Source organism: Triticum urartu, chromosome 5A, assembly GCF_056163025.1.
Source record: "Triticum urartu cultivar PI428250 chromosome 5A, HENAU_Tu73, whole genome shotgun sequence".
Lineage (NCBI taxonomy): Eukaryota > Viridiplantae > Streptophyta > Magnoliopsida > Poales > Poaceae > Triticum > Triticum urartu.
Genome location: NC_141877.1, coordinates 6,813,343 through 6,834,721, shown reverse-complemented (window position 1 = coordinate 6,834,721; position 21,379 = coordinate 6,813,343). Strand labels below are relative to the sequence as shown.

The 21,379-nt window shown below is 44.9% G+C and overlaps 2 protein-coding genes and 3 pseudogenes across 2 annotated transcripts; 3 read left to right on the top strand and 2 right to left on the bottom strand.

Annotated features, from left to right (window-relative positions):
- Nucleotides 1-3,051: 3,051 nt before the first annotated feature.
- LOC125555411 (MEIOTIC F-BOX protein MOF-like) lies at nt 3,052-4,769 on the top strand. Its single transcript, XM_048718379.2, has 3 exons — nt 3,052-3,879; nt 4,104-4,259; nt 4,355-4,769. The coding sequence occupies exons 1-3, from the start codon at nt 3,052-3,054 to the stop codon at nt 4,550-4,552; spliced, it is 1,182 nt and encodes a 393-aa protein (XP_048574336.1). The 3' UTR covers nt 4,553-4,769.
- An 805-nt stretch (nt 4,770-5,574) lies between these two features.
- Nucleotides 5,575-8,705, bottom strand: LOC125555698 (protein ALWAYS EARLY 2-like; annotated as a pseudogene).
- LOC125555410 (obtusifoliol 14-alpha demethylase) lies at nt 8,570-12,376 on the top strand. The gene is made up of 3 exons (XM_048718378.2): nt 8,570-8,683; nt 10,455-10,958; nt 11,243-12,376. Exons 2-3 carry the CDS (start codon nt 10,470-10,472, stop codon nt 12,224-12,226), a joined length of 1,473 nt encoding a protein of 490 aa, XP_048574335.2. The 5' UTR covers nt 8,570-8,683; nt 10,455-10,469; the 3' UTR covers nt 12,227-12,376.
- Nucleotides 12,377-15,854: 3,478 nt separating this feature from the next.
- On the top strand, nt 15,855-17,067 carry LOC147967397 (uncharacterized; annotated as a pseudogene).
- Nucleotides 17,068-18,497: 1,430 nt separating this feature from the next.
- On the bottom strand, nt 18,498-19,545 carry LOC147967396 (uncharacterized; annotated as a pseudogene).
- Nucleotides 19,546-21,379: the final 1,834 nt, after the last annotated feature.

Sequence of the window (21,379 nt, the reverse complement as noted above, 5' to 3'; positions counted from 1 at the left end):
GATTTAATTCAATAACCCAGAATGTCCTAAAAAAGTGTGCATCATTTTTGGCAGAAGTTCTGGACCAAAACAAAAATGATGAACATTTATGAGGGGCATTTTGGGTTCATTGAAAAGATTTAACTTGGCCCTAGTTGAAATTCATTTGGTGCTAGGGTTTCAACAATCTCCATTTCAACTTTCAAAGAAATTTAGACATGATGCATGGATGCTTGTGCAACTATTTGCAGTCAAATTCTAGGGTTGTGACATAATATTAATTAACCTAATTAATTGCTATGGTGTATTAAGTCATAGGTATGTTTTTATGGCAGCTCGCTGGCGAACGCGGGCTTCTGCCCCAAGTTGTTGGGTACTGTCACTGGCTTGATATATTAGGCTGGTCGTAATGGGAATATCATAAGCAATATCATGCATGCCAAGTAGACTTTTTGAATGATGTGGCACACAATTAAATTAGGAAAAAGAGGATGTGGTATCATATCATGATACCATATCATATTAAATGTTGTACTATCTTGTGTTATGCATGACAATTAATAAGGCAACCTATAAGATACTAAATTATGATACTATGCATTACGGAGGTAGTATCATATTATTTTGTTTTTCTTTTATTTTTTCTTATGCATGATACTAGTATATGATACTTTCCATTACAACCAGCCTTAAATGAAGTATGTTAGTGCGGCCTGCATTGCACCGTCCAGATGTGTGTGTGTGTGTGTGTCTATTAGAAAAAAAACATTATCATAATGGTGAATAAGTATTAAAAAATGTTGAACAAGAATTTTAAAAAATATTAAACAAGTATTTGGAAATGTTGAATAAGTATTATAAATGTTAAACAAATATTTAAAAATGTTGAACAAGTATTTTAAAATATTGAGTAAGTATTATGATGTTGAACAAGTATTTGAAAAATGTGAATATTCGTTCGGACAATGTTGAATGTGTATACAAAAACTTGTTAATCATTTTTGACATATACGAAAATGTTGAGTGAAAAAAACATAAGAAAAAAAAATAGAGAAGAAAAAAGAAATCCAAAAAATGGACAAGATAAATAAAAACCAAACAAGATAAATAGTCGCAGAGCGAATCAATCTGTGGTTGAGTTGGTTAGGTGGACAGTGGTATCCTCAACCCACCAGGGTTCAAATCCTGGTGTTCGCATTATTCCTGGATTTATTTCAGGATTTCTGGCGATACGCTTTCAGTGGGAGGAGACGTTCCCGTCGACGACGAGGGCCTACGGTGACTTCGTAAATCTCAAGATGATATGCCGGCTCAGTCTTTCGGAGGTGTTCATAAAGGTAAGGTGTGCGTGTGTGCGTTCATAGGGATGAGTGTATGCGCGTGTATATGAGCGCTTGTGTCTGTACTGATGCTAAAAAAAAAAGATAAATAGTCGCAGCGGGTTTTCAACGGGTCGGCTTTCCATTAGACGTTGATTTTGCTTAATGGTCTGCCACCAAACCGGGCCTAACTATTACAACAGAAAGCAGTCGGTCCAGTTGCTCAGCAGGAAAAACAAGACGAGCCGACGCACAGCATGAGAGAGCGAGACGCCGCCGGTTGCTTCGCACGGCCGCGTCGCCGCCGACGACGCTGCCGGCGACCAGGAGGCAGGACGCCGTATCGCCTCGCTACCGGCTACTACAAGGCAAGGTCAGCGCGCCATTCCTCCAGCCAGTTAGTTTCTTTCTCACAATACGTACGGAGATCGATCGGAGGGCGAAACCCTAGCACTATATCTCTTTTCCCCACCCAACTGTAAGTAAATCTCAGTACATATCCATGCATGCGTGCTTCGGATGATTCCATCGGTCAAAGCCCTAGGTTGCTATATACTACCCCCTCAGTCCCACAATATAAGATGTTTTTACAAGTCATGTTAGCTTTGCCTGTAGAGCACCATCTTTTTCCTCTTGCTGCTCATCAACATCAAGCACAGCGTTTCTTGACCACCACATATGTATTTTCCGTTTTTCTTTCTCTACTTTTCTTTTTCCTTCTTTTTTCTGGAAATCGATGTAAGTGTAACCAAACTGCTCAATGATGGTAATCCTTTTTTATACTCCCTCCGGTCCTTTTTAGTTCGCATATAAGATTTGACTGAAGTCAAGCCTCGTAAAGTTTGACCAGTTTTGTCAAAAAAAGTGTCAACGTTCACAATCTGAAATCAATACCACTAGATGTGTCATGACTTCAAGTTTCATATTATATAATTTTAGCATGGCAGATGTTGATATTTTTTCATATAAAAACGGTCAAACTTTGTGAAGTTTGACTTCAGAGAATTCTAATAAGTAGAGTAAAAAGGACCGGAGGGAGTATCTTAAGACTTGCTGGATTCCTGAATAGGCCTAGATCGTGTTTGGGTGTCCTTGGGTTTTCGCCCCATGGTAAGCTGCTCGATGACGAGTGCTTGCAGTGGGTTTTCCAAGGATGCGTTGAACTCGCGTTCCCCTTTCTAGTCTTCTTAGTAGTTTCAGTATGAGAACTTTGTATTTTCGTTATGTCAAAGTAATGGAAAGGGGTTACGCCCGGTTCAAAAAAAGTGTAACCAAACTGAGTTTCTTAGTTTGGTGCTGTACGAGGTTAATTTTATTAAGGTGGTCATCTTATTTCTGGAGTCTACTCTAAACTGGTAGGCAAGTCTTTTTAATACTCCCTCCGTCCCATGTAATATAAGAAGTGTAAAAAACATTCTTATATTATGGAATGGAGGGAGTAATTTGTACCATGCTAGCTATCCGGTCCCATCAAATAAACTTCCTTTTTTTTTGAAGAGCGAAAGGATTCATAGAATTCCTTGTACTGTTTTAAGGATTATTCATGATTTTTTAGCCCACAAAATAAAGGTGACGAGTTTGTAGATACGTGGTATTCATATCATGTTTTTGGATAAATCGTCCCATGAATGGAACCGGGTCATCTCTCTTTGTGTTTGTAACTTCTAACATGTCTCTGCGGAGTGTACATCTGTGATTTTGACTATTGATTTATTGCCCTGTGCTAGATACATGCAGCTGGCTGTTTGATGAGATGTCGGAACTAGCTTCAATCCCCTGCACTTCCAAGAGGGCGCGAGGCACCAGTGACGGTGTCGACAGGCTCAGCAGCCTTCCAGACGAGCTGCTACACTGCGTGATGTCCTTCCTGCCGATGCCGGAGGCCGTGCGCACAAGTCTGCTCTCGCCAAGGTGGCGTAATCTCTGGGCCTCTGCGCCATACATCCGCATCGACCACCAGGACTTTATGGATGACGACAAGCTGGAGAAATTCGGGGACCGCCTGCTGCGCATGCGCGATGGAACTACTTCCTTGGATAAAGCCTGGATCTCTGTGCACCATGCTGTTGATACGACCATGTGTTGTGACTGGATTCGTCATGCCATCATGCACAAAGTTCGTCTCCTTCATGTTTCTGCATCTGCCCTTTTGGATAGCACAGCCATGTTTCCTTCACAGCACCTCAAAACAGTCAGGCTCCAATATAACTTATTGAGACATGGGTTCTTTAGGCCACTGAACTGTGACTGCCCAGTGCTTGAGCATTTAGAGCTGGAGCATTGTGGTTTGTGGGACCTGAAGGAGATATCATCGAGGTCACTCAAGGTTCTACGTATCATTGGTTGCCATATCTTTGGTGGTCTCGTGATTTGTGCTAGCAACCTTACCCATGTCTCTATCGTTGACCCAATGTGTGATCCTGGTGCTATAGTAACTAGGGATCTGTCTTCTCTAGTAACAGCCTCGGTTAGTCTAACATCTAGGTTTCATTATTATAAGCGAAACACAATAGCGGATCATCGTCTACTTGATGGCCTCTCACATGCCACCACCTTGGAGTTGCATGCACCATTACCTGAGGTACAAACTAGTTCTTCTTTTCATCATATTTGCTTCCTTAGTTAGATTTTGTTATATAGTTGCTTCTCGGATTTAAATTCAGAGGATCTTTGCGTTTTGAGCTTACTTGTTTCTGTCTTATGTGCTGGTCTTATTTTAACAAGCTAGCATGGAAATATCGAGTAATCAAACTATTAACCTCACTGTCTTTGATCATTTCGATTTTACCTCTGATATATATGAAGGTCTCATTCGAGAGGAGTTTGAGGACATGCCCTATGTTCAGCAACCTGACAAGCCTGGTGCTGGGTGAGTGGTGCATTGCTGCTGACTTCTACCCGCTGCTTCGCATTCTCCAGCGCTCGTGCAAGCTGAAGGAGCTAAAACTTAAGCTCACAATGGTATACTTGCTCAAAACTATGTATGTACAGTTATACACCAGTTGATCTGCTAGGGTAGTAGAACCTCTGACCAATAATATGTTGCGATTATGCAGGAGGAATTTAGTACATGCAAGGATTCTGAATCTGCTCTGTCGTCAACCAGGGGAGCACCGCTGTCGGGCTCAGGCAGACACCCTTGCATCGAGAGGGTCAAAATCTACTGCCATGAAGATGATCCAAGGGCCAGCTCGTTGGTGCAGGTGTTGCAGCCGGTTGTTGGCGATGTGAAAATCAGCATCGAGCATCACTGATCTATGGTAATCAAGACCTTGTTTTTGTTTGGGGGACCTGCAACCCTTGGCCAGTGCTGAGTTAATGTGTGGAGACAAGATTGCTTTGGAGACGCTGGCGTTAATGACACAAGGGCATGCTTTAGACAATGGGTGTGAATGTGGTCGAATTTTGCTATAATCCACATGTGATGGTTAATCTGAGTAGTGTCATTTGCATGATGGATTATGAGCTAGTTCTTTGAAAACGCTATGTAATGTTTTAGATAATGGGTGTGAATGTGTGATCGAATTTCGCTATCCACATGTGATGATTGATCCGAGCTAATTCGTCATCGTAGACTAGTTGTGTCATTTGCATGATGGATTTCGAGCTAATTCTTTGAAAATGTTATGTGTATTTGTACATATAGCAGTGTTTTAGCTAAATACTGGATTGCTATCTTTGTTTGCGTGCTGAGAAAGTGGGAAGGTCACAGAAGCCGATGAAAATGCGGTTGGTGAACTGCAGTGGCATCACAGCCTTTCTCATGATTTGCTTTCTATTTGTGATGTTGGCACAACTCATTTGTTTCAAAGTAGATTGTGTGAAGAATCATTTAGGAAACTGTGTGAAGGATCTAGATGCACTGTGTTCTCGTTGTTTCATTCAGCTCAAGACCAATTTTAACATGACTCTCTTCTTCAAACCCCTAGCTGCTGCTGCTGCTGTTTCGGATATTTGGAACCAAGGAATGCAAAGACCTTTGATAATGTTTCACCTAGCAAGGCTTCTTGGTTTGGCAATTTTTCAAAAGAGATCTCTTGTCTTTTCTTTCGGGTTGCCGTGCGCCCCTTTCTTTTGCACTTATTGGTTTTAATATTTTTATAGGGAGACTACACGATAATAGTATAATAATAACTAATAAGATAGGTTAGGTTCACCTTATCCAGACTCTTGTAAGCTTTTAGAAGACAAGCCACATACCATTGTCAAGTTTCTTTCTTCCTACATATGTATATATAAATAACAAAAGAAGAGAATGTTTGGCCATGCATGAACACTAGCCACTAGGGGTGGGTATATATCAGCGCCAGCATCTGGTTCTTGACGATACCCATGCACATCTCAATCTCTCTGAAGATGGGGACGTTCTGCGAGCTGCACGGTTGCAGCCGCGACAGCGCCGAGTCGAGGATGTGCGCCACTTCCGCAGGGTGATACTGCTTCTCGGTGCAATTCTGATGCATCAAAAAAGATGGCCCGTTACATTACAACTCGTAAGATGACCCCGGAAACATTGTGACTGAAGAAAGAATTCGTAAGATCTCTAAAGATTGATCTACTTACCTGTATCATCAGGATGGTCGCTAAACAGGACGAAATCGGCTCCGATGGGAACTGGGCTTCGGAGTCGCTGCCGTTGGGCAATACTCTTGGACTGAAATGTTATTAGTTGCTGCAGCAGGGTCAAAGCGGCCCGAGGCGCTGTTATCTGAATTCGCCTGCCCCGAATCGGGTGGTATCCGTCTTATGCCTAGTATGCTACAACCAGTGCCGGTGCCACGGAGGTTCAGATTGTCTAGTGCTTCCCCTATTTTGGCAAAAGCATTCTCTCCTTCACTTACTTTGCACGTTGCCTAGTTAAACAAAAAAGAGGCACAAAGCAAACATGTATATACATTAAAACAAAAGAGGCACAAATTGCAGTAAAAGTACTTATCTTTGATCAATAATCCTTTTATGACAATTTAGAATGCACATACGGATATAAATATCTGTATATTATTGTCTAAAAAGATACACTTGCCATGCTTCTTTTATTTAGCAAATATAATACAGTACAAACTTGTGGTCAAAACTGTGTTCTGGACACTATGTTGGTGTCCAAACCAACACTTCTTTGTGAATGGAGGACTAAGCAATTGGTAAAGATTGAAGATTCCCAGCAAGAAAAAATTTGACAGCACCAAAAGTCAGAGGTGTACTTGGTCTAAGCATACTCAAATGTAAAGAGTAAAACATAAGGAACGAAAACATAACACATAAATGTATTCTCCTAGTTTCTCAGTTCAGCACTAAAATAATGATTCTCCTAGCTTTTTGGTTCATCCACACGGACATACCATCACTAACAAATGAAGAGGATCGGTTTAGTGAAACCATGCATTGCGGAGTAGAATCCAAGAAATCAAAACAATCAGCAGGAAACGTTTTAAACCAGAAGAGATAAAATAAAGCATGCCAACAAAATGGTCTAAAAAGAAGCTAGATAGATATTGGTTACCATCACAAACTCAATACCCAGCTCCGGCCGACCAAATTGAACCCGACAGCGATTGCGGTCGACAGTCAAAACACTCCCATCATGAAGTTCTCTTGTTTTGGGATGACAGGCTATAACACGCTGCCCAACTGCTAAGGGCCGAGCAAGAACAGTTGGTAGACCTTCTCGAACACCAGACTGAAGTCCAGCATAGTGTTGTCTGACTGACTCACGATACTGAGAAAGCTTTTCCCTCTCCTCTTGTAAAAACTGCTTTGACAATCGACGTAGCTTTCCAAGAGAACTGCAAAACTGTAGACTTGGAAAAACAAACAAAGCAAAAGCAAACAAAGCAATTGCAAAACACCATGCAGTTTTCTTTTTTTGAAAAGGGGGTCAAGCCCCGGCCTCTGCATCAGAACGATGCATACGGCCATATTATTGATAAGCAAAAGGTTCAACAAAAGTCTTCAGGTCTCAAAAATAAAGAAGCTCACAAAGAGCAAAAGCAAAATAACAGGATAACCACAACCGGCGGGCAAAAAGATAAGATAGGAAACTAAACACATATCCTATTACATGACCGTCATTCAAACCGGTTGAAGATATCCCGTGCTACCGTCTCCCATCAGATAGATTCAGTAACCAAATGCTCCCTAGCCTCCGTCGAGTGAGTAGCGACCACATACGGATCAGTTTAGTGGTCCGGAAGATAACCTGCAAGAAATGAATTTTTGTTGTTCTGTTAAAAACCAAATCGTTTCTGCAGTTCCAGACTGCCCATAATAAAGCACATACTCCTACACAGATATGTGTCGCTGTTTCGGAATCTATACCATCTAACCACGTCCCAAATAATGTGTTGATAGTATTCGGAGAAGTAATACTAAATGCTAAGTGGACTGACCGCCACAATTTTTTTTGCCAATGGGCAATCAAGAAAGAGGTGTTTGATGGATTCGTCCTTATCACAGAAACTACATCTTGTAGATCCTGTCCAATTGTGTTTTGCCAAATTGTCCTTAGTTAGAATGACTTGTTTATGGACAAACCACATAAATACTTTGATTTTTAAAGGCACTTTGACTTTCCAAACATGTTTCGAACGAGAAACAGAGCTAGAGTTGATGACATCCAAATACATGGATTTAACCGAAAACTCTCCATTTTTTGTTAGCTTCCAGCGCAACTGATCGGGTTGTCGAGAAAGGTGAATATCCATCAATCTTCTCACAAGATGTATCCAAGCTTCCCAACGGTTTCCCGCTAGCGTCCTCCTGAATTGAATATTCAGAGGATTGGACTGTAATACTGTTGCAACGTAAGCGTCTCTTCGCTGTGCAATATTATAGAGAGAAGGATATTGGAGTGCAAGGGGCGTCTCCCCTAGCCATGTATCCTCCCAGAATCTCGCGGTAGTACCATTTTCAACTACAAATTTTATCCTGTTGAAAAAGACAGATTTTGCTCTCATCGGTCCTTTCCAAAAAGGCGAATCAGTCGGCCTCACCATCGCCTGGGATAGTGTTTTGGATTGAAGGTACTTGTTCCGCAGAATCTACTTGATAGGCTTCCATGCTGTATCATCCAAACATTGACCTCATCATTTTATTGGATATGTTCATGATTTTGTATAGCAGGCTTGATTATGCAGTCACCCTTTGTTATCGCACCCTCTTAATTAGTTTATGTGCCCCCCCCCCCCCCCCCCCCCCCCATGTTATAGCCATGTGTACACGCCACACCCTTATTTGACTTTGTACTACATCTATTATTTATTTTTTGTACACCTGCTGCACGTCAATGCTCAGCGACCTTATTATAAGTGTGTACACTAAGGGTTTGCTGCCGTTGTGGTTCATGGAGTAAAGGAATCGAAACATACCCTTTTGTGCTTCTGATTCAGGTTCGCTCTGATCTCTATCCATCTCTGCTTTGTGCACTTGGTCAGCTAGTTAGCGATCTGCATAGTTCAACTCAAATGAAACTGGCACCCGATTATGCTATCTATTACTCCCTCCGTTCCAATTACTCGTCGTGGTTTTAGTTCAATTACTCGTCGTGGTTTTAGTTCAAATTTGAACAAAAACCACGACGAGTAATTTAGAACGGAGGAAGTACGTGCTATAAATGTTTCCTAGCTAAGCTATTTGTTTCTCAAGAGTTTTGTCCCGTTCTCCGTTAGAGAGAAGAAAATCCCTAGGCGCCGTCGACCGGGTTCATCGTTTCCGTTGGTTCCCCTCTCCTCCCGCAGCTTATCCGGCTTCCGGAGGTGAGGAAAACTACGGATCAACGCTCGGAGTCCAGTTTGCTTTCCATCTATGTCTGATTTTTGGGTCCTTAACGGCAAAGTCTCAACTGTGGAGGTGGAGTCATATACAGAATAAAAGTCACATGGTTCTATCCTCCCTCTGGTCTGGTGTGGCTCTCGTGGATGCATGTGACCTATGCTGGGCAACAATGGTGTTTTGGTCCTATGGATCGACAACTCCCTTCTCGCCGACATGTTGATTTTTTTTATTTTTTTTGCTTCCGACATTCTTTCCCAGTAGTACAACGACAAAGAAGCATTTCGGCAACATCTCTTGCAAGGGGTGTGCTGCCAGCCATAGTGTGTACAGTGATCTTAGGTGCTCATTTGTTGGGGGCTGCGGCTGATACGAGTTGTTCTTTCAAACCTGTGAGGTTAGTACAACTTGTGCATGTTTGGTCTTCTGCAGTTTCTTCACTAGATGTATAGAGAGAAGTAGAGATGCAAGGGAGGATGGATCCAGAGTCAATGAGTACAGAGGACTTTGATGTAGCATTATCTTTTATCTTGGCCTATTATTGCTTTGTTTTTGTTTGATCTTTTGTTGTAATGTGTCCGGTAGAATACTTTTTTGACCAATCCAGGAAAGTTTCATACTTCATTGACAACCATATTTGAAAATACAGTAGAATACGCTTTCAGCCCATTTTTTGTCAAATTTTGACCAAAAAAATTAAAGTGTCCACAGAAAATTGAAAGAATTCTGTAAAATCAACGCTAGCATGGTGACCAATCTAAGAAAGCTTCACACTTTTTGGCAAACAGATTTTGAAAAATAGTAGAAATACCCTTTCAACCCCTTTTTGTGACGCGGCAGTTGACTAGGTGGTCAACTCAGTCAAAACGAGTCGGACTGACAAGAAACCGGTTTGAGGGGTGGTAGGGCTGAAGTTTTGCTGGTTTCTAGAGTACAGAGTTATAGTAAGGCGGTTTTAAAGTTTGGAGTTGTTTCTTAGACATTCATGACAATTTGAGGTTAAAACATGGACTTCTCTCTTTACTAAAAAAAGGTAGCTGTGTTTCTATGTTAAAAAAACTAGCTGTTTCGGTAGGTACATTGTATATACATCCATTTCAGTTTTTTCAAAATCAAACTTTGAAAAGTTTGACAAAATCTAGAAAAAATTGTCAACATTTACAATACCAAAGCAATACCATTAGACTCATATTGAGTACGACATGATATATATTCGGTATTATAGAAAATTTGAAGTAAGTGTACATCTATCATGTTGTCTGGGATACATCCTAGACAACCAAAACATTGAACTAGACTTGGCTGCAAGGAATTAATAGACGTAAAAAGAGGAAGGCAATCCACCATATAGATATATGTCTTCTCTAACTCATACTAATATAATCGCAGGTCAAATATCATCATATGGACTTGACAAGTAGCACCGCCATGTGGTGTGCCATTGTGGTCCTTCTCGTCATGTTATTAGCCACCCAAAAGATCTCAAGAGCTAGAAGAATGAGTTGCATTGATCCACAGTGTACAAGCCAACAACTTCCACCCGTGGTGAATGGAGTTGCTCTCCTGAGACTATTACCTACCCTCCTGAAGGAAGGCCTGCCTTCTATGGCTAATGATCTGTATGTCAAGTATGGCAGTGTCTTCACAGTAAGTTCATTTGGACTCAAGGTAACACTATTGATCGGGCCAGAGGTGACGGTGCATTTCTTTCAAGGTCTGGAGTCAGATATTAGCCACGGCAATCTGCTCGAGTTCACGGTGCCCATGTTTGGCAAAGCGGTTGGTTATGGCAGAGATAAAGCCACGCGAATTGAACAGATGCGCTTCCACACTGAAGCACTGAAGGCATCAGGGCTGAGGAGCCATGTCCATCCCATGCTTCAAGAAGTGGAGGTATATGCGTTTTTTACCAGTCAATTGTAGACTAAATCCATTATCATAGTCTAGCTTTATTTATTTATTTTGGAAATGGAGGCGTACCCCTGCCTCTGCATCATAATGATGCATCCAGCCATCTTATTAAAATAGTCTGACTTTATGCATCCTCGAGTTCTAACTAACTCTTAATATCGCGTTGGCATAGAGATAAAGTGTAATTGGTATCATATTCATATTAATATATCCCTATTATCAAAATAATTGCACAAAGCTTACGTCGAGATTGATTGTATATGCAGGGTTACTTTGCGAAATGGGGAGAGGAGGGCATAGTTGATTTAAAGCTTGAGTTCGAGCAGTTACTCATGTTGATCTCGAGCCGGTGTCTACTCGGAAAAGAGGTTCGGGAGAACATGTTTGATGAGGTCCATGCACTTTTTCATGAGATCGAAAGCAGTATGACCTTGATCAGCTTCTTGTTCCCATATCTCCCTACTCCGGTAAACCGGCGGCGCGATAGGGCACGGATCAGGCTAACACAAATACTCTCTGACGTGGTCGAGTCCCGTAAGAGCTCTGGTAGAGTTGAGCAAGACACACTACAAAAGCTAATCGACTCCGAGTACAAAGATGGCAACCCTACAACGGTAGCAGAGGTAGTCGGGCTTATCATGTCATTGATATTTGTTGGGAAACGCACAAGCTCTCTCGCTAGCACTTGGACCGCATCTTGTCTACTCAGCCATCCAGTCTTCTTGAGAGCTGCCATTGAGGAGCAACAACGAGTCACCAAGAAATACAAAGGTGGGCTAGATTACAATGCTTTTCCAGAGATGGATACGCTGCATAGCTGCATCAAGGAAGCCCTAAGGATGCACCCTCCAGCAGCAATGTTGGTTCGCAGGACACATAAGCCCTTCACGGTGGAGACAAAGCAAGGCAAACAATATGAGATCCCTCAAGACCACATCGTGGCAACTCCTACAATAGTCAACAATAACATCCCTTATATATACAGGGACCCTCACGTGTATGATCCATACCGTTTCGGTCTCGAAAGAAGAGAGGACAAAGTAGGTGGCAAGTTCTCGTACACTTCATTTAGCGGTGGAAGGCACATTTGCGTTGGGGAGGCCTATGCTTACATGCAACTTAAAGTGATATGGAGCCATTTGTTGAGGAACTTTGAGCTCGAATTGATCTCTCCTTTCCCCAAGACAGACTGGAGCAAGATCTTGCCAGAGCCACAAGGAAAGCTATTCATTAGATATAAGAGAAAATAATGGTGTTTTGCATTCGGTTACTTAGTTGACCTACTTGTGTACTTGCAACATATATGTATAGCACGTGTGTTTTCTGTTGTGAAATTACTATGCATACTAGATTGTGCCCATCAAGAAATAAAAATATTGTAGATGAACTACAATGCGTTAGATTCTTTGTTGTGGAACCTGCCCACCCGAGTTCAAGTCCTCGACTTGGTATGAATATTTACATTTTCCTGATTTAGCCAGCCAGTTCCTCTTGCTTACCTAAAAGAAGGTGGGCCCACCAGAATTGTTGCCCTGGTCTAGCCAGCCATTTCCTCTCGCTTGCCTAAAAAACAGTTCCTCCCGCCGCCGTTGAGCCAGCTCACCGTGCCGCCGCCGTCTTCGTTGATCAGGTGCTCCCCCTCGCCCCAGACTACCAGTAGGTCAGTGTGACATTCCTCCAGCTTGTTTCCTTCTAGCAATGGAGGTCAGAGGTTGAAACCCTAGCATTTTTTTCAACTGTAAATAAATCCCTACTATAATACTATTTTGCAAATCAAAAGAATGAATTTTGATTTTGCCATGATTCGACGATATTTGTTGCCCTATGATCTTCCAAGCCTGCACATGTATGTGTATAAAATATTACTACTATATAATTAGTAAGTCAATTACATGTAACAGCTCTCGGGGGCGTCTACACCCTCATGAACAGTAAATTCGTAAAAGATTTAAAAAAAATTAAAAAAATCTGAAACTTTCAGGGACCAAAGATGATCACAGATTTGATGTTCCTGCAAAGTTTCAGCTACAAATAGCATTCGCTGAGCCCTTTTGTTTCCTTAATTAGAACCGAAAGATAACAATACTAACAATAAATCTTAACAAGAGCTTGATGCCCTTTTGGCAATTTCTTGCGTGAAACACCAGACTCGACCCTGAGAGTCTAGTTTTAGGGAAGCAGCAGCTAGACTTAACGGTTCGGTGAAGCAGTGCTGGGAATGCGATCAATACACAGATCCAGATCTATTCACGGGTCTTGATGCAGCTAGACTTAACGCATATATAGTTTTGTTCCACATTGATAGCTTGGAGGTTTGACTAATACCTAGTTGCTGCAAGTGTGTCAGTTTCTTGCATATACTTAAAAAGTGCAGTTGTGCAGCTGGTACTTAAAACTGTAGCGTTTTTTTTAATGTTTGCCGAGGCAAGGGCAGGAGGTGCCATTCCATATACTCCCTCTGTTCACTTTTGTAAGTCCTTTAGGACAGCTGAAATTAAACTGTTTTAGGTGCTGTCTTAAATGTCTAAAAGGTCTTACAAAAGTGAACAGAGGGAGTAAGAAGAATGGAATTGCCCGGTTAATTAGAGGAAAACCGGGCAAAAACCAAAATACTGACACTAAAGTAGAAAAAAAAGAACTAGAGGTTGGGGGTAGGGTTTAACGCAAATATCATGGAACATCGTCTGAGCCAGACACGAGAACGTCGAGGCCCAAAACCGCGAGATGCAGCTTGTGTGCAACCCCCCCCCCCCCCCCCCCCCCCCAAAAAAAAAGACTCGGTACCCGCCTCTCCATGCAAGAATTAGCAAGTGGAGAGCAACCCGGGAGTCGGAATCACCCATCTTGACTAGGTCCTTCTTCGCCTTTCTGTTGATGCCCACCAAAGCACGGATCGTTGCGATCTCCTGCAAAGAAAGTGGCTTAATGTACATATCGAGGTAAGCTTGCATCCTGTTCGCAGAATGCTTGCTGCTCTTGCGCGACAACACTACTTCCTTGGATGAAGCCTAGATCTTTTCTCATGGTGCTGATAGAATCAAGACTTCTGAGTGGATCTGTCAGGCCATCATGCACAAAGTTCGTCCTCTTCATGTTTCTGAATTCTGCAATGGATTCTGTGACTATGTTTATTTGGAGTGAAGAACAATGTTGCCTTCTCAACACCTCAAAAGAGGGCTCGCGGCTGCTCCTGCGGCGAGTGAGCTCACATAGCGGCGCTCGCTCGATCTCGCTGCTCCGGCCGGCCATGCACCTACCTCCACCAGATTCATATAGCGGCGAAGCTGGTGTTCGAACTTGGATCTATTATATCTATATCTATACCAATATATAGTGTGTCAATAGATTCAAATATTATCTGTTGGATATGCTCCATCCAACGGCCGATATATGGCAAATCCGAGCATTATCATCCGTTGGATAAAGTTTTCAACTCAGATTCTGCCACGTTGCCTTCTAATTGAGCCCCCAACTCTACCATCTCATGTGTTCTAGAAGCATCTTTTCACATGCTTATCTGATCAAATGTTTTTATACATTTTTATATATGTGATAAACTTTTCTTTATTCACATTTAACATTTTTCATATGCTTGGTCAGCATTTTACAAAAACAATTATAGTGTTTCTATATTATATATATTTAAATATTTTAAAGCATAAACAAAAGTTAAAAATAAAGAAAAAACGAAAATAGAACATGTAAAAAAACAGAAAAGGAGGTTGTGGCCTCTGGCGCTCCTGAGCCGACCCATCATGGTCTCACCTTCAGCGAGCGTTCCCAAAGTCTCTCCGAAGGCAAGATATAGGGGTGCCCATAGCAACACACCCTAGGCCGCCCAAGGCGAGGGGCGGGGAGTAGGACGCACGTGCCGTCATGCTCTTTCCCGGCGAATACTCTATCGTAAGGAATGCTTATGTTGAAGCTGTCATGCTCTTTCCCGACAAATACTCTATCGTAAGGAATGCTTATATTGAAGTTCTCTCACTTGTTTTGATCTTTTCTCAACCAAGGGAGAGTATGGTACCATCGTAGAGGGTACTGAGGTTTCCTCTTTTGCACACCTAGAAAAGGTGGCGTTATGTCAACCTACATGTATGCTTGATGGCTCTAGGCCGAGGCATAATGTCGCCTTTTCTAGCCATGCAAGAGATGAAACCTCAGTGCCCTCTACCAGATGGAAGATCAAGGTAACTGTTAGATGTATATAGTTCATTGTGTACATCCCCATTGTATAAGGGGTTTTTCTACACTTTATCACATCTGTATATGTACTGGCCGTTGGCCCTCAGTAAAGCTTAGTTGCTCATTATCCAACATGGTATCAGATGTTAGGTTACCCTCTCTCCCGCACGATGCAACTCCATGCCTGCTCCATCCTCGTCGCCGCTGCATCTAGGCCCCGTTCTAGTCCCTGGCCGTCGTTCTGCTTCGTCTTGCCCTCGTTGGATCGTCGTCCTGCTGTCCGTCTCCTCTCGAGCGGGTGCTCTCCAGCGAGCTCGGCTGTAGCCCGACGCAGGCCGTGCGAGGCCTTGCCGGCCCTCTTGTCCGGTCTCCTCTGCTCCAGCAAGCTCGGCCGCCTCCGCGGTTGCCTGGTCCGGCCTCTTGTCCGGTCTCCTCTGCTCCAGCAAGCTCGGACGCCTCTGCGGTTGCCTGGTCCGGTTGCCGCCGCCTCCGTCCAGTCCGCCATCGCCGCCGTCCGGCCCTGGTCCGACACCGGCCCTTCCCCCGCCCCGGCTGGTCGTCCCCGCCCCCTGCCTCCCTGGCTGCCTTCGCTGGCTCTCTCGCTTGCTTCCTGGTTCGAGGAATTCTCTCGATCCAGATCCAGCTGAGGGGCCGTTGACCAAAAAAAGGCAATAGCAGCAGAGTGACTTCCTCATGTCCTCTTCGGGCTATGTAGCGGTTCCTCGGTGCTCAGTAATCTTCGATGGCACCAACTATGCTGAGTTTGTGGGCTTCATGCGCATCCATATGCATGGACTCCTTCTGTGGAGTGTTCTCTCTGGCGAGGTCCCTTGTCCGCCATGCCCGGTTGCGCCAGTGGCCCCAATCTCACCAGTGCCGCCGGTCCTTGCTGCTGAGGCTTCTCAGGCTGATCGAGATGCCGCCAAGGCTCTCGATGATGCTGCGGTTGATGCTTATGATCAGCAGGTATCCGCCTATTCTGATGCTCTTTCTGCCTACTGGGATGATGTGTCTGCTTACACTCAGTGGTGCAATGATGATGCTCGAGCTGCTGCTGTTCTTACTGCGAGTGTCCTTCCTCGGTTTGCTTCGGAGTTCATGGCCCTCGGCACTGTTGCAGCAATGTGGTCATATCTTTGTCAGCGCTATCAACCCTCCGAAAATGCTCTCTACCGCTCTGTGATGCGTCAGGAGCATGCTCTTCAGTAGGGTGACTCGTCTGTTGATGAGTTTTATTCACAGTATTCTGCCATCTGGCGTCAGCTTGACTCCCTGAGGACAGTTGTTTGTGGAACTTGCCGTTGCTGTCAGACTACTCGGTCCGATTTGGAGTTTCAGCGGGTTCATGAGTTCTTATCATGTCTCCGCTCTGAGTTTGAGCCCAGACGTGCTCACTTGCTTGCTCGTGGTCGTGTTCCTATCTCGGAGGTACTTGCCGAGCTTCATGCTGAGGAGACCCGCCTTCGCTCTGCCGGTTTGCTGGTGGTCCCGTCTGTTTTAGCTGCTCTGGCTCATGTGTCGTCTGCTCGGCTCACCGCTCCACCGCTACTTCCCACACCTTCAGGGGGGTGGGTCGCCCTGCTTATACTGAGAGGGGCCGGTCGCGCCGTGACACCTTCTGTGGCTACTGCTCTCGGCCAGGTCATCCAGAGTCTGATTGCCGTGAGAAGAAGCGAGACCAGAGGCGCTCCTCTTCCAGTGGGACTCCTAGATCTTCCTCGACTCCGTCACTCACTGACGAGGACATTGTGAGGCTCAAGTGTCTCTTGGCTTCCTCCGGCTCTTCGTCGACCGGTTCCGCTGCTGCTGTGACTGCATCTGCTTCTCCACCACCGCAGGCATCTACACAGTCAGGTACATCTTCGTGGGTTCTGGATTCTGGAGCCTCCTTTCACATGTCTTCTGATTCTTCTGTGTTGTCTTCCCTTCGACCTCTTGATTCGCCTGTTAATGTTCTTACTGCCGATGGCACACCACTTCCTGTTACTGGTCGTGGTCTTCTTTCCACTCAATCTTTTTCTGTTCCTAGTATTTCACATGTTCCTCGCCTTACAATGAATCTTTTTTCCGCTGCCCAACTTACTGATTCTGGTTGTCGGGTCATTCTTGATACCGACTCTTGCTCCATTCAGGATCGTCGCACCAAGACTTTGGTTGGTGCTGGCCCCCGGCGCTGTGAGTCAGAGGGCCTTTGGGAGGTTGACTGGCTTTGTGTTCCTTCCGCTGCCACCACTTCTGCCAGCTCCCATGCTCTCGCTGCTTCTTCGTCTGCGTCTTTTCAGCAGTGGCATCATCGCCTTGGTCACATCTATGGCTCTCGCTTGTCTTCTTTAGTTCATCAGGGCCTCTTAGGGTCTGTATCTGGAGATGTCTCCTTACATAGTAATGGTTGCAGACTTGGCAAACAGACCCAGTTACCTTATTCTACTAGCGAGTCTGTATCTCAGCGTCCTTTTGACTTAGTTCATTCTGATGTCTGGGGTCCTGCTCCCTTTGATTCGAAAGGTGGTCATCGCTACTATGTTTTGTTTATTGATGATTTCTCTCGCTACACTTGGCTCTACTTCATGAAATCTCATAGCAAGGTTCTCTCTATACAAACATTTTGCTGCCTTGGTTCACACCCAGTTTTCCACGCCCATTCGTACCTTTCGTGCTGACTCCGCTGGAGAGTATATCTCTCAGCTGTTGCGTGGTTTTGTCGCGGAACAGGGCACTCTTGCCCGGTTCTCATGTCCTGGTGCTCATGCTCAGAATGGCGTTGCCGAACGTAAGCATCGTGATCTACTCGAGACAGCTCGTGCACTGATGATTGTCGCTTCTCTTCCACCCCACTTTTGGGCTGAGGCTGTTTCTGCATCCACCTATCTCATCAACATTCAGCCATCGACTGCTCTGCAGGGTGGTATTCCTATGGAGTGCCTCACTGGTCGCTCTCCTGACTACTTTGCTCTTCGTATGTTTGGATGTGTGTGCTATGTTCTCCTTGCCCCGCGAGAACGCACCAAACTGACTGCTCAGTCGGTTGAGTGTGTTTTCCTTGGTTACAGCGATGAGTACAAGGGCTATCGCTGTTGGGACCCTGTTGGTTGCCGCTTACGCATCTCGTGTGAAGTGACCTTTGACGAGTCTCTCTCTTACTATCCACGTCCTTCTTCCTCAAGCTTCTCTGTGGACGATATTTCTTTTCTTCTTCTTCCCGATACGCCCTGCTATGTGCCTCATGTTTCACCTCCTCCTCCTACACCTCTCCTTTCTTCTCCTTCACCACCGACCCCATCTTCCCCATCCTCCTCCTCCACATCTCCACCACCATCTCCCGTTCGTCAACCTCTCTCACCGTTCCCTCTCCACTATACCCGTCGCCCTCGTTCTGAGGATGCTTTTCCTGACGCGCCTTCCACCTCAGGTGCTCCTCCTTTCACGCCTCCCCCGGTTCATAACCTCCGTGCTCGGCCTCGCCCCCTACCTGATTGCTACTTCCCTGATCGGTACGGTCTCTCTGTTCTTGCTGAGCCCACTTCCTATCGGACTGCCATGACTCAGCCTGAATGGCAACTTGCGATGGCCGAAGAGCTTGCTGCCCTTGACCGCTCCGGCACATGGGATTTGGTTCCTCTCCCTTCCGGTGTTCGTCCCATCACCTGCAAGTGGGTCTACAAGATTAAGACTTGCTCTGATGGTTCTCTTGAGCGCTACAAAGCTCGTCTTGTGGCCCGTGGTTTTCAACAGGAGCAGGGACGCGATTATGATGAGACTTTTGCTCCTGTGGCCCACATGACCACTGTCCGCACTCTCCTTGCTGTGGCTTCTATTCGTCATTGGTCTATCTCTCAACTTGATGTCCAGAACGCCTTTCTCAATGGCGAGTTGCGTGAGGAGGTCTATATGCAGCCACCACCGGGGTACTATGCCCCTGATGGTATGGTCTGTAGACTTCGGCGCTCCCTCTATGGTCTTAAACAGGCCCCTCGCGCCTGGTTTGAGCGCTTTGCCTCTGTGGTGACTGCCGCTGGTTTCTTGCCCAGTGATCATGATCCCGCGTTGTTTGTTCACACGTCTTCCTGTGGTCGGACTCTTCTCCTTCTCTATGTTGATGACATGATCATCACTGGTGATGACTCTGAGTACATTGCCTTTGTTAAGGCTCGTCTTCGCGACCAGTTTCTCGTGACTAATCTTGGTCCACTTTGCTATTTTCTTGGGATTGAGATCTCCTCGACCTCTGATGGCTTCTACATCTCCCAAGAAAAAATATATTCAGGACCTTCTTGCTCGCGCTGCTCTCGGTGATGAGCGCACTGTTGTGACTCCTATGGAGCTCAACGTTCAGCTTCGTGCCTCTAATGGTGACCCTCTTCCTAATCCCACTCGCTATCGCCATCTCGTTGGCAGTCTTGTCTATCTTGCTGTTACGCGTCCTGACATCTCCTATCCTGTCCACATCCTGAGTCAGTTTGTTTCCGCCCCCACCTCTGTTCACTATAGTCACCTCCTTCGTGTTCTACGATATCTTCGTGGCACGATCTCTCAGCGCCTTTTCTTTCCCCGCTCTAGCTCTCTTGAGCTTCAGGCCTACTCTGATGCTACCTGGGCTAGTGATCCCTCTGATCGCCAATCGTTGTCTGCTTACTATGTCTGTCTTGGTGGCTCTCTTATTGCCTGGAAGACAAAGAAGCAGACTGACGTTTCTCGCTCGAGTACAGAGGCTGAGTTGCGAGCCATGGCTATGTTGACAGCTGAGGTGATCTGGTTACGATGGTTACTTGAGGACTTTGGTGTGTCTGCTACTACCTCAACTCCTCTACTGTCCGACAGTACCGGTGCTATCAGTATTGCGCGTGACCCGGTGAAGCATGAGCTCACCAAGCACATCGGTGCGGATGCCCACTTTGTGCATGCTGCTATGCAGGATCAGACCCTCGCTCTTCACTATGTACCCTCTGAGCTACAGTTAGCTGACTTCTTCACGAAGGCACAGACTCGAGCGCACCATGGGTTTTTCCTCTTCAAACTCAGTGTTGTTGATCCACCATGAGTTTGAGACGGGGTGTTAGATGTGTATAGTTCATTGTGTACATCCCCATTGTATAAGGGGCTGTACACAATGAACTATACACATCTAACACCTCTCCAAGGACTCAGTACCGCCTCTCCATGCAAGAATTAGCAAGTGGAGAGCAACCCGGGAGTCGGAATCACCCAGCTTGACTAGGTCCTTCTTCACCTTTCTGTTGATGCCCACCAAAGCACGGATCGCTGCAATCTCCTGCAAAGAAAGCGGCTTAATGTACATATCGAGGTAAGCTTGCATCCTGTTCGCAGAATGCTTGCTGCTCTTGCGCGACAACACTACTTCCTTGGATGAAGCCTAGATCTTTTCTCATGGTGCTGATAGAATCAAGACTTCTGAGTGGATCTGTCAGGCCATCATGCACAAAGTCCGTCCTCTTCATGTTTCTGAATTCTGCAATGGATTCTGTGACTATGTTTATTTGGAGTGAAGAACAATGTTGCCTTCTCAACACCTCAAAAGAGGGCTCACGGCTGCTCCTGCGGCGAGTGAGCTCACGTAGCGGCGCTCGCTCGATCTCGCTGCTCCGGCCGGCCATGCACCTACCTCCACCAGATTCGTATAGCGGCGAAGCTGGTGTCCGAACTTGGATCTACTATATCTATATCTATACCAATATATAGTGTGTCAATAGATTCAAATATTATCTGTTGGATATGCTCCATCCAACGGCCGATATATGGCAAATCCGAGCATTATCATCCGTTGGATAAAGTTTTCAACTTAGATTCTGCCACGTTGCCTTCTAATTGAGCCCCCAACTCTACCATCTCATGTGTTCTAGAAGCATCTTTTCACATGCTTATCTGATCAAATGTTTTTATACATTTTTGTATATGTGATAAACATTTTCTCTATTCACATTTAACATTTTTCATATGCTTGGTCAGCATTTTACAAAAACAATTATAGTGTTTCTATATTATATATATTTAAAATATTTTAAAGCATAAACAAAAGTTAAAAATAAAGAAAAAACGAAAACAGAACATGTAAAAAAACAGAAAAGGAGGCTGTGGCCTCTGGCGCTCCTGAGCCGACCCATCATGGTCTCACCTTCAGCGAGTGTTCCCAAAGTCTCGCCGAAGGCAAGATATAGGGATGCCCATAGCAACACACCCTAGGCCGCCCAAGGCGAGGCGCG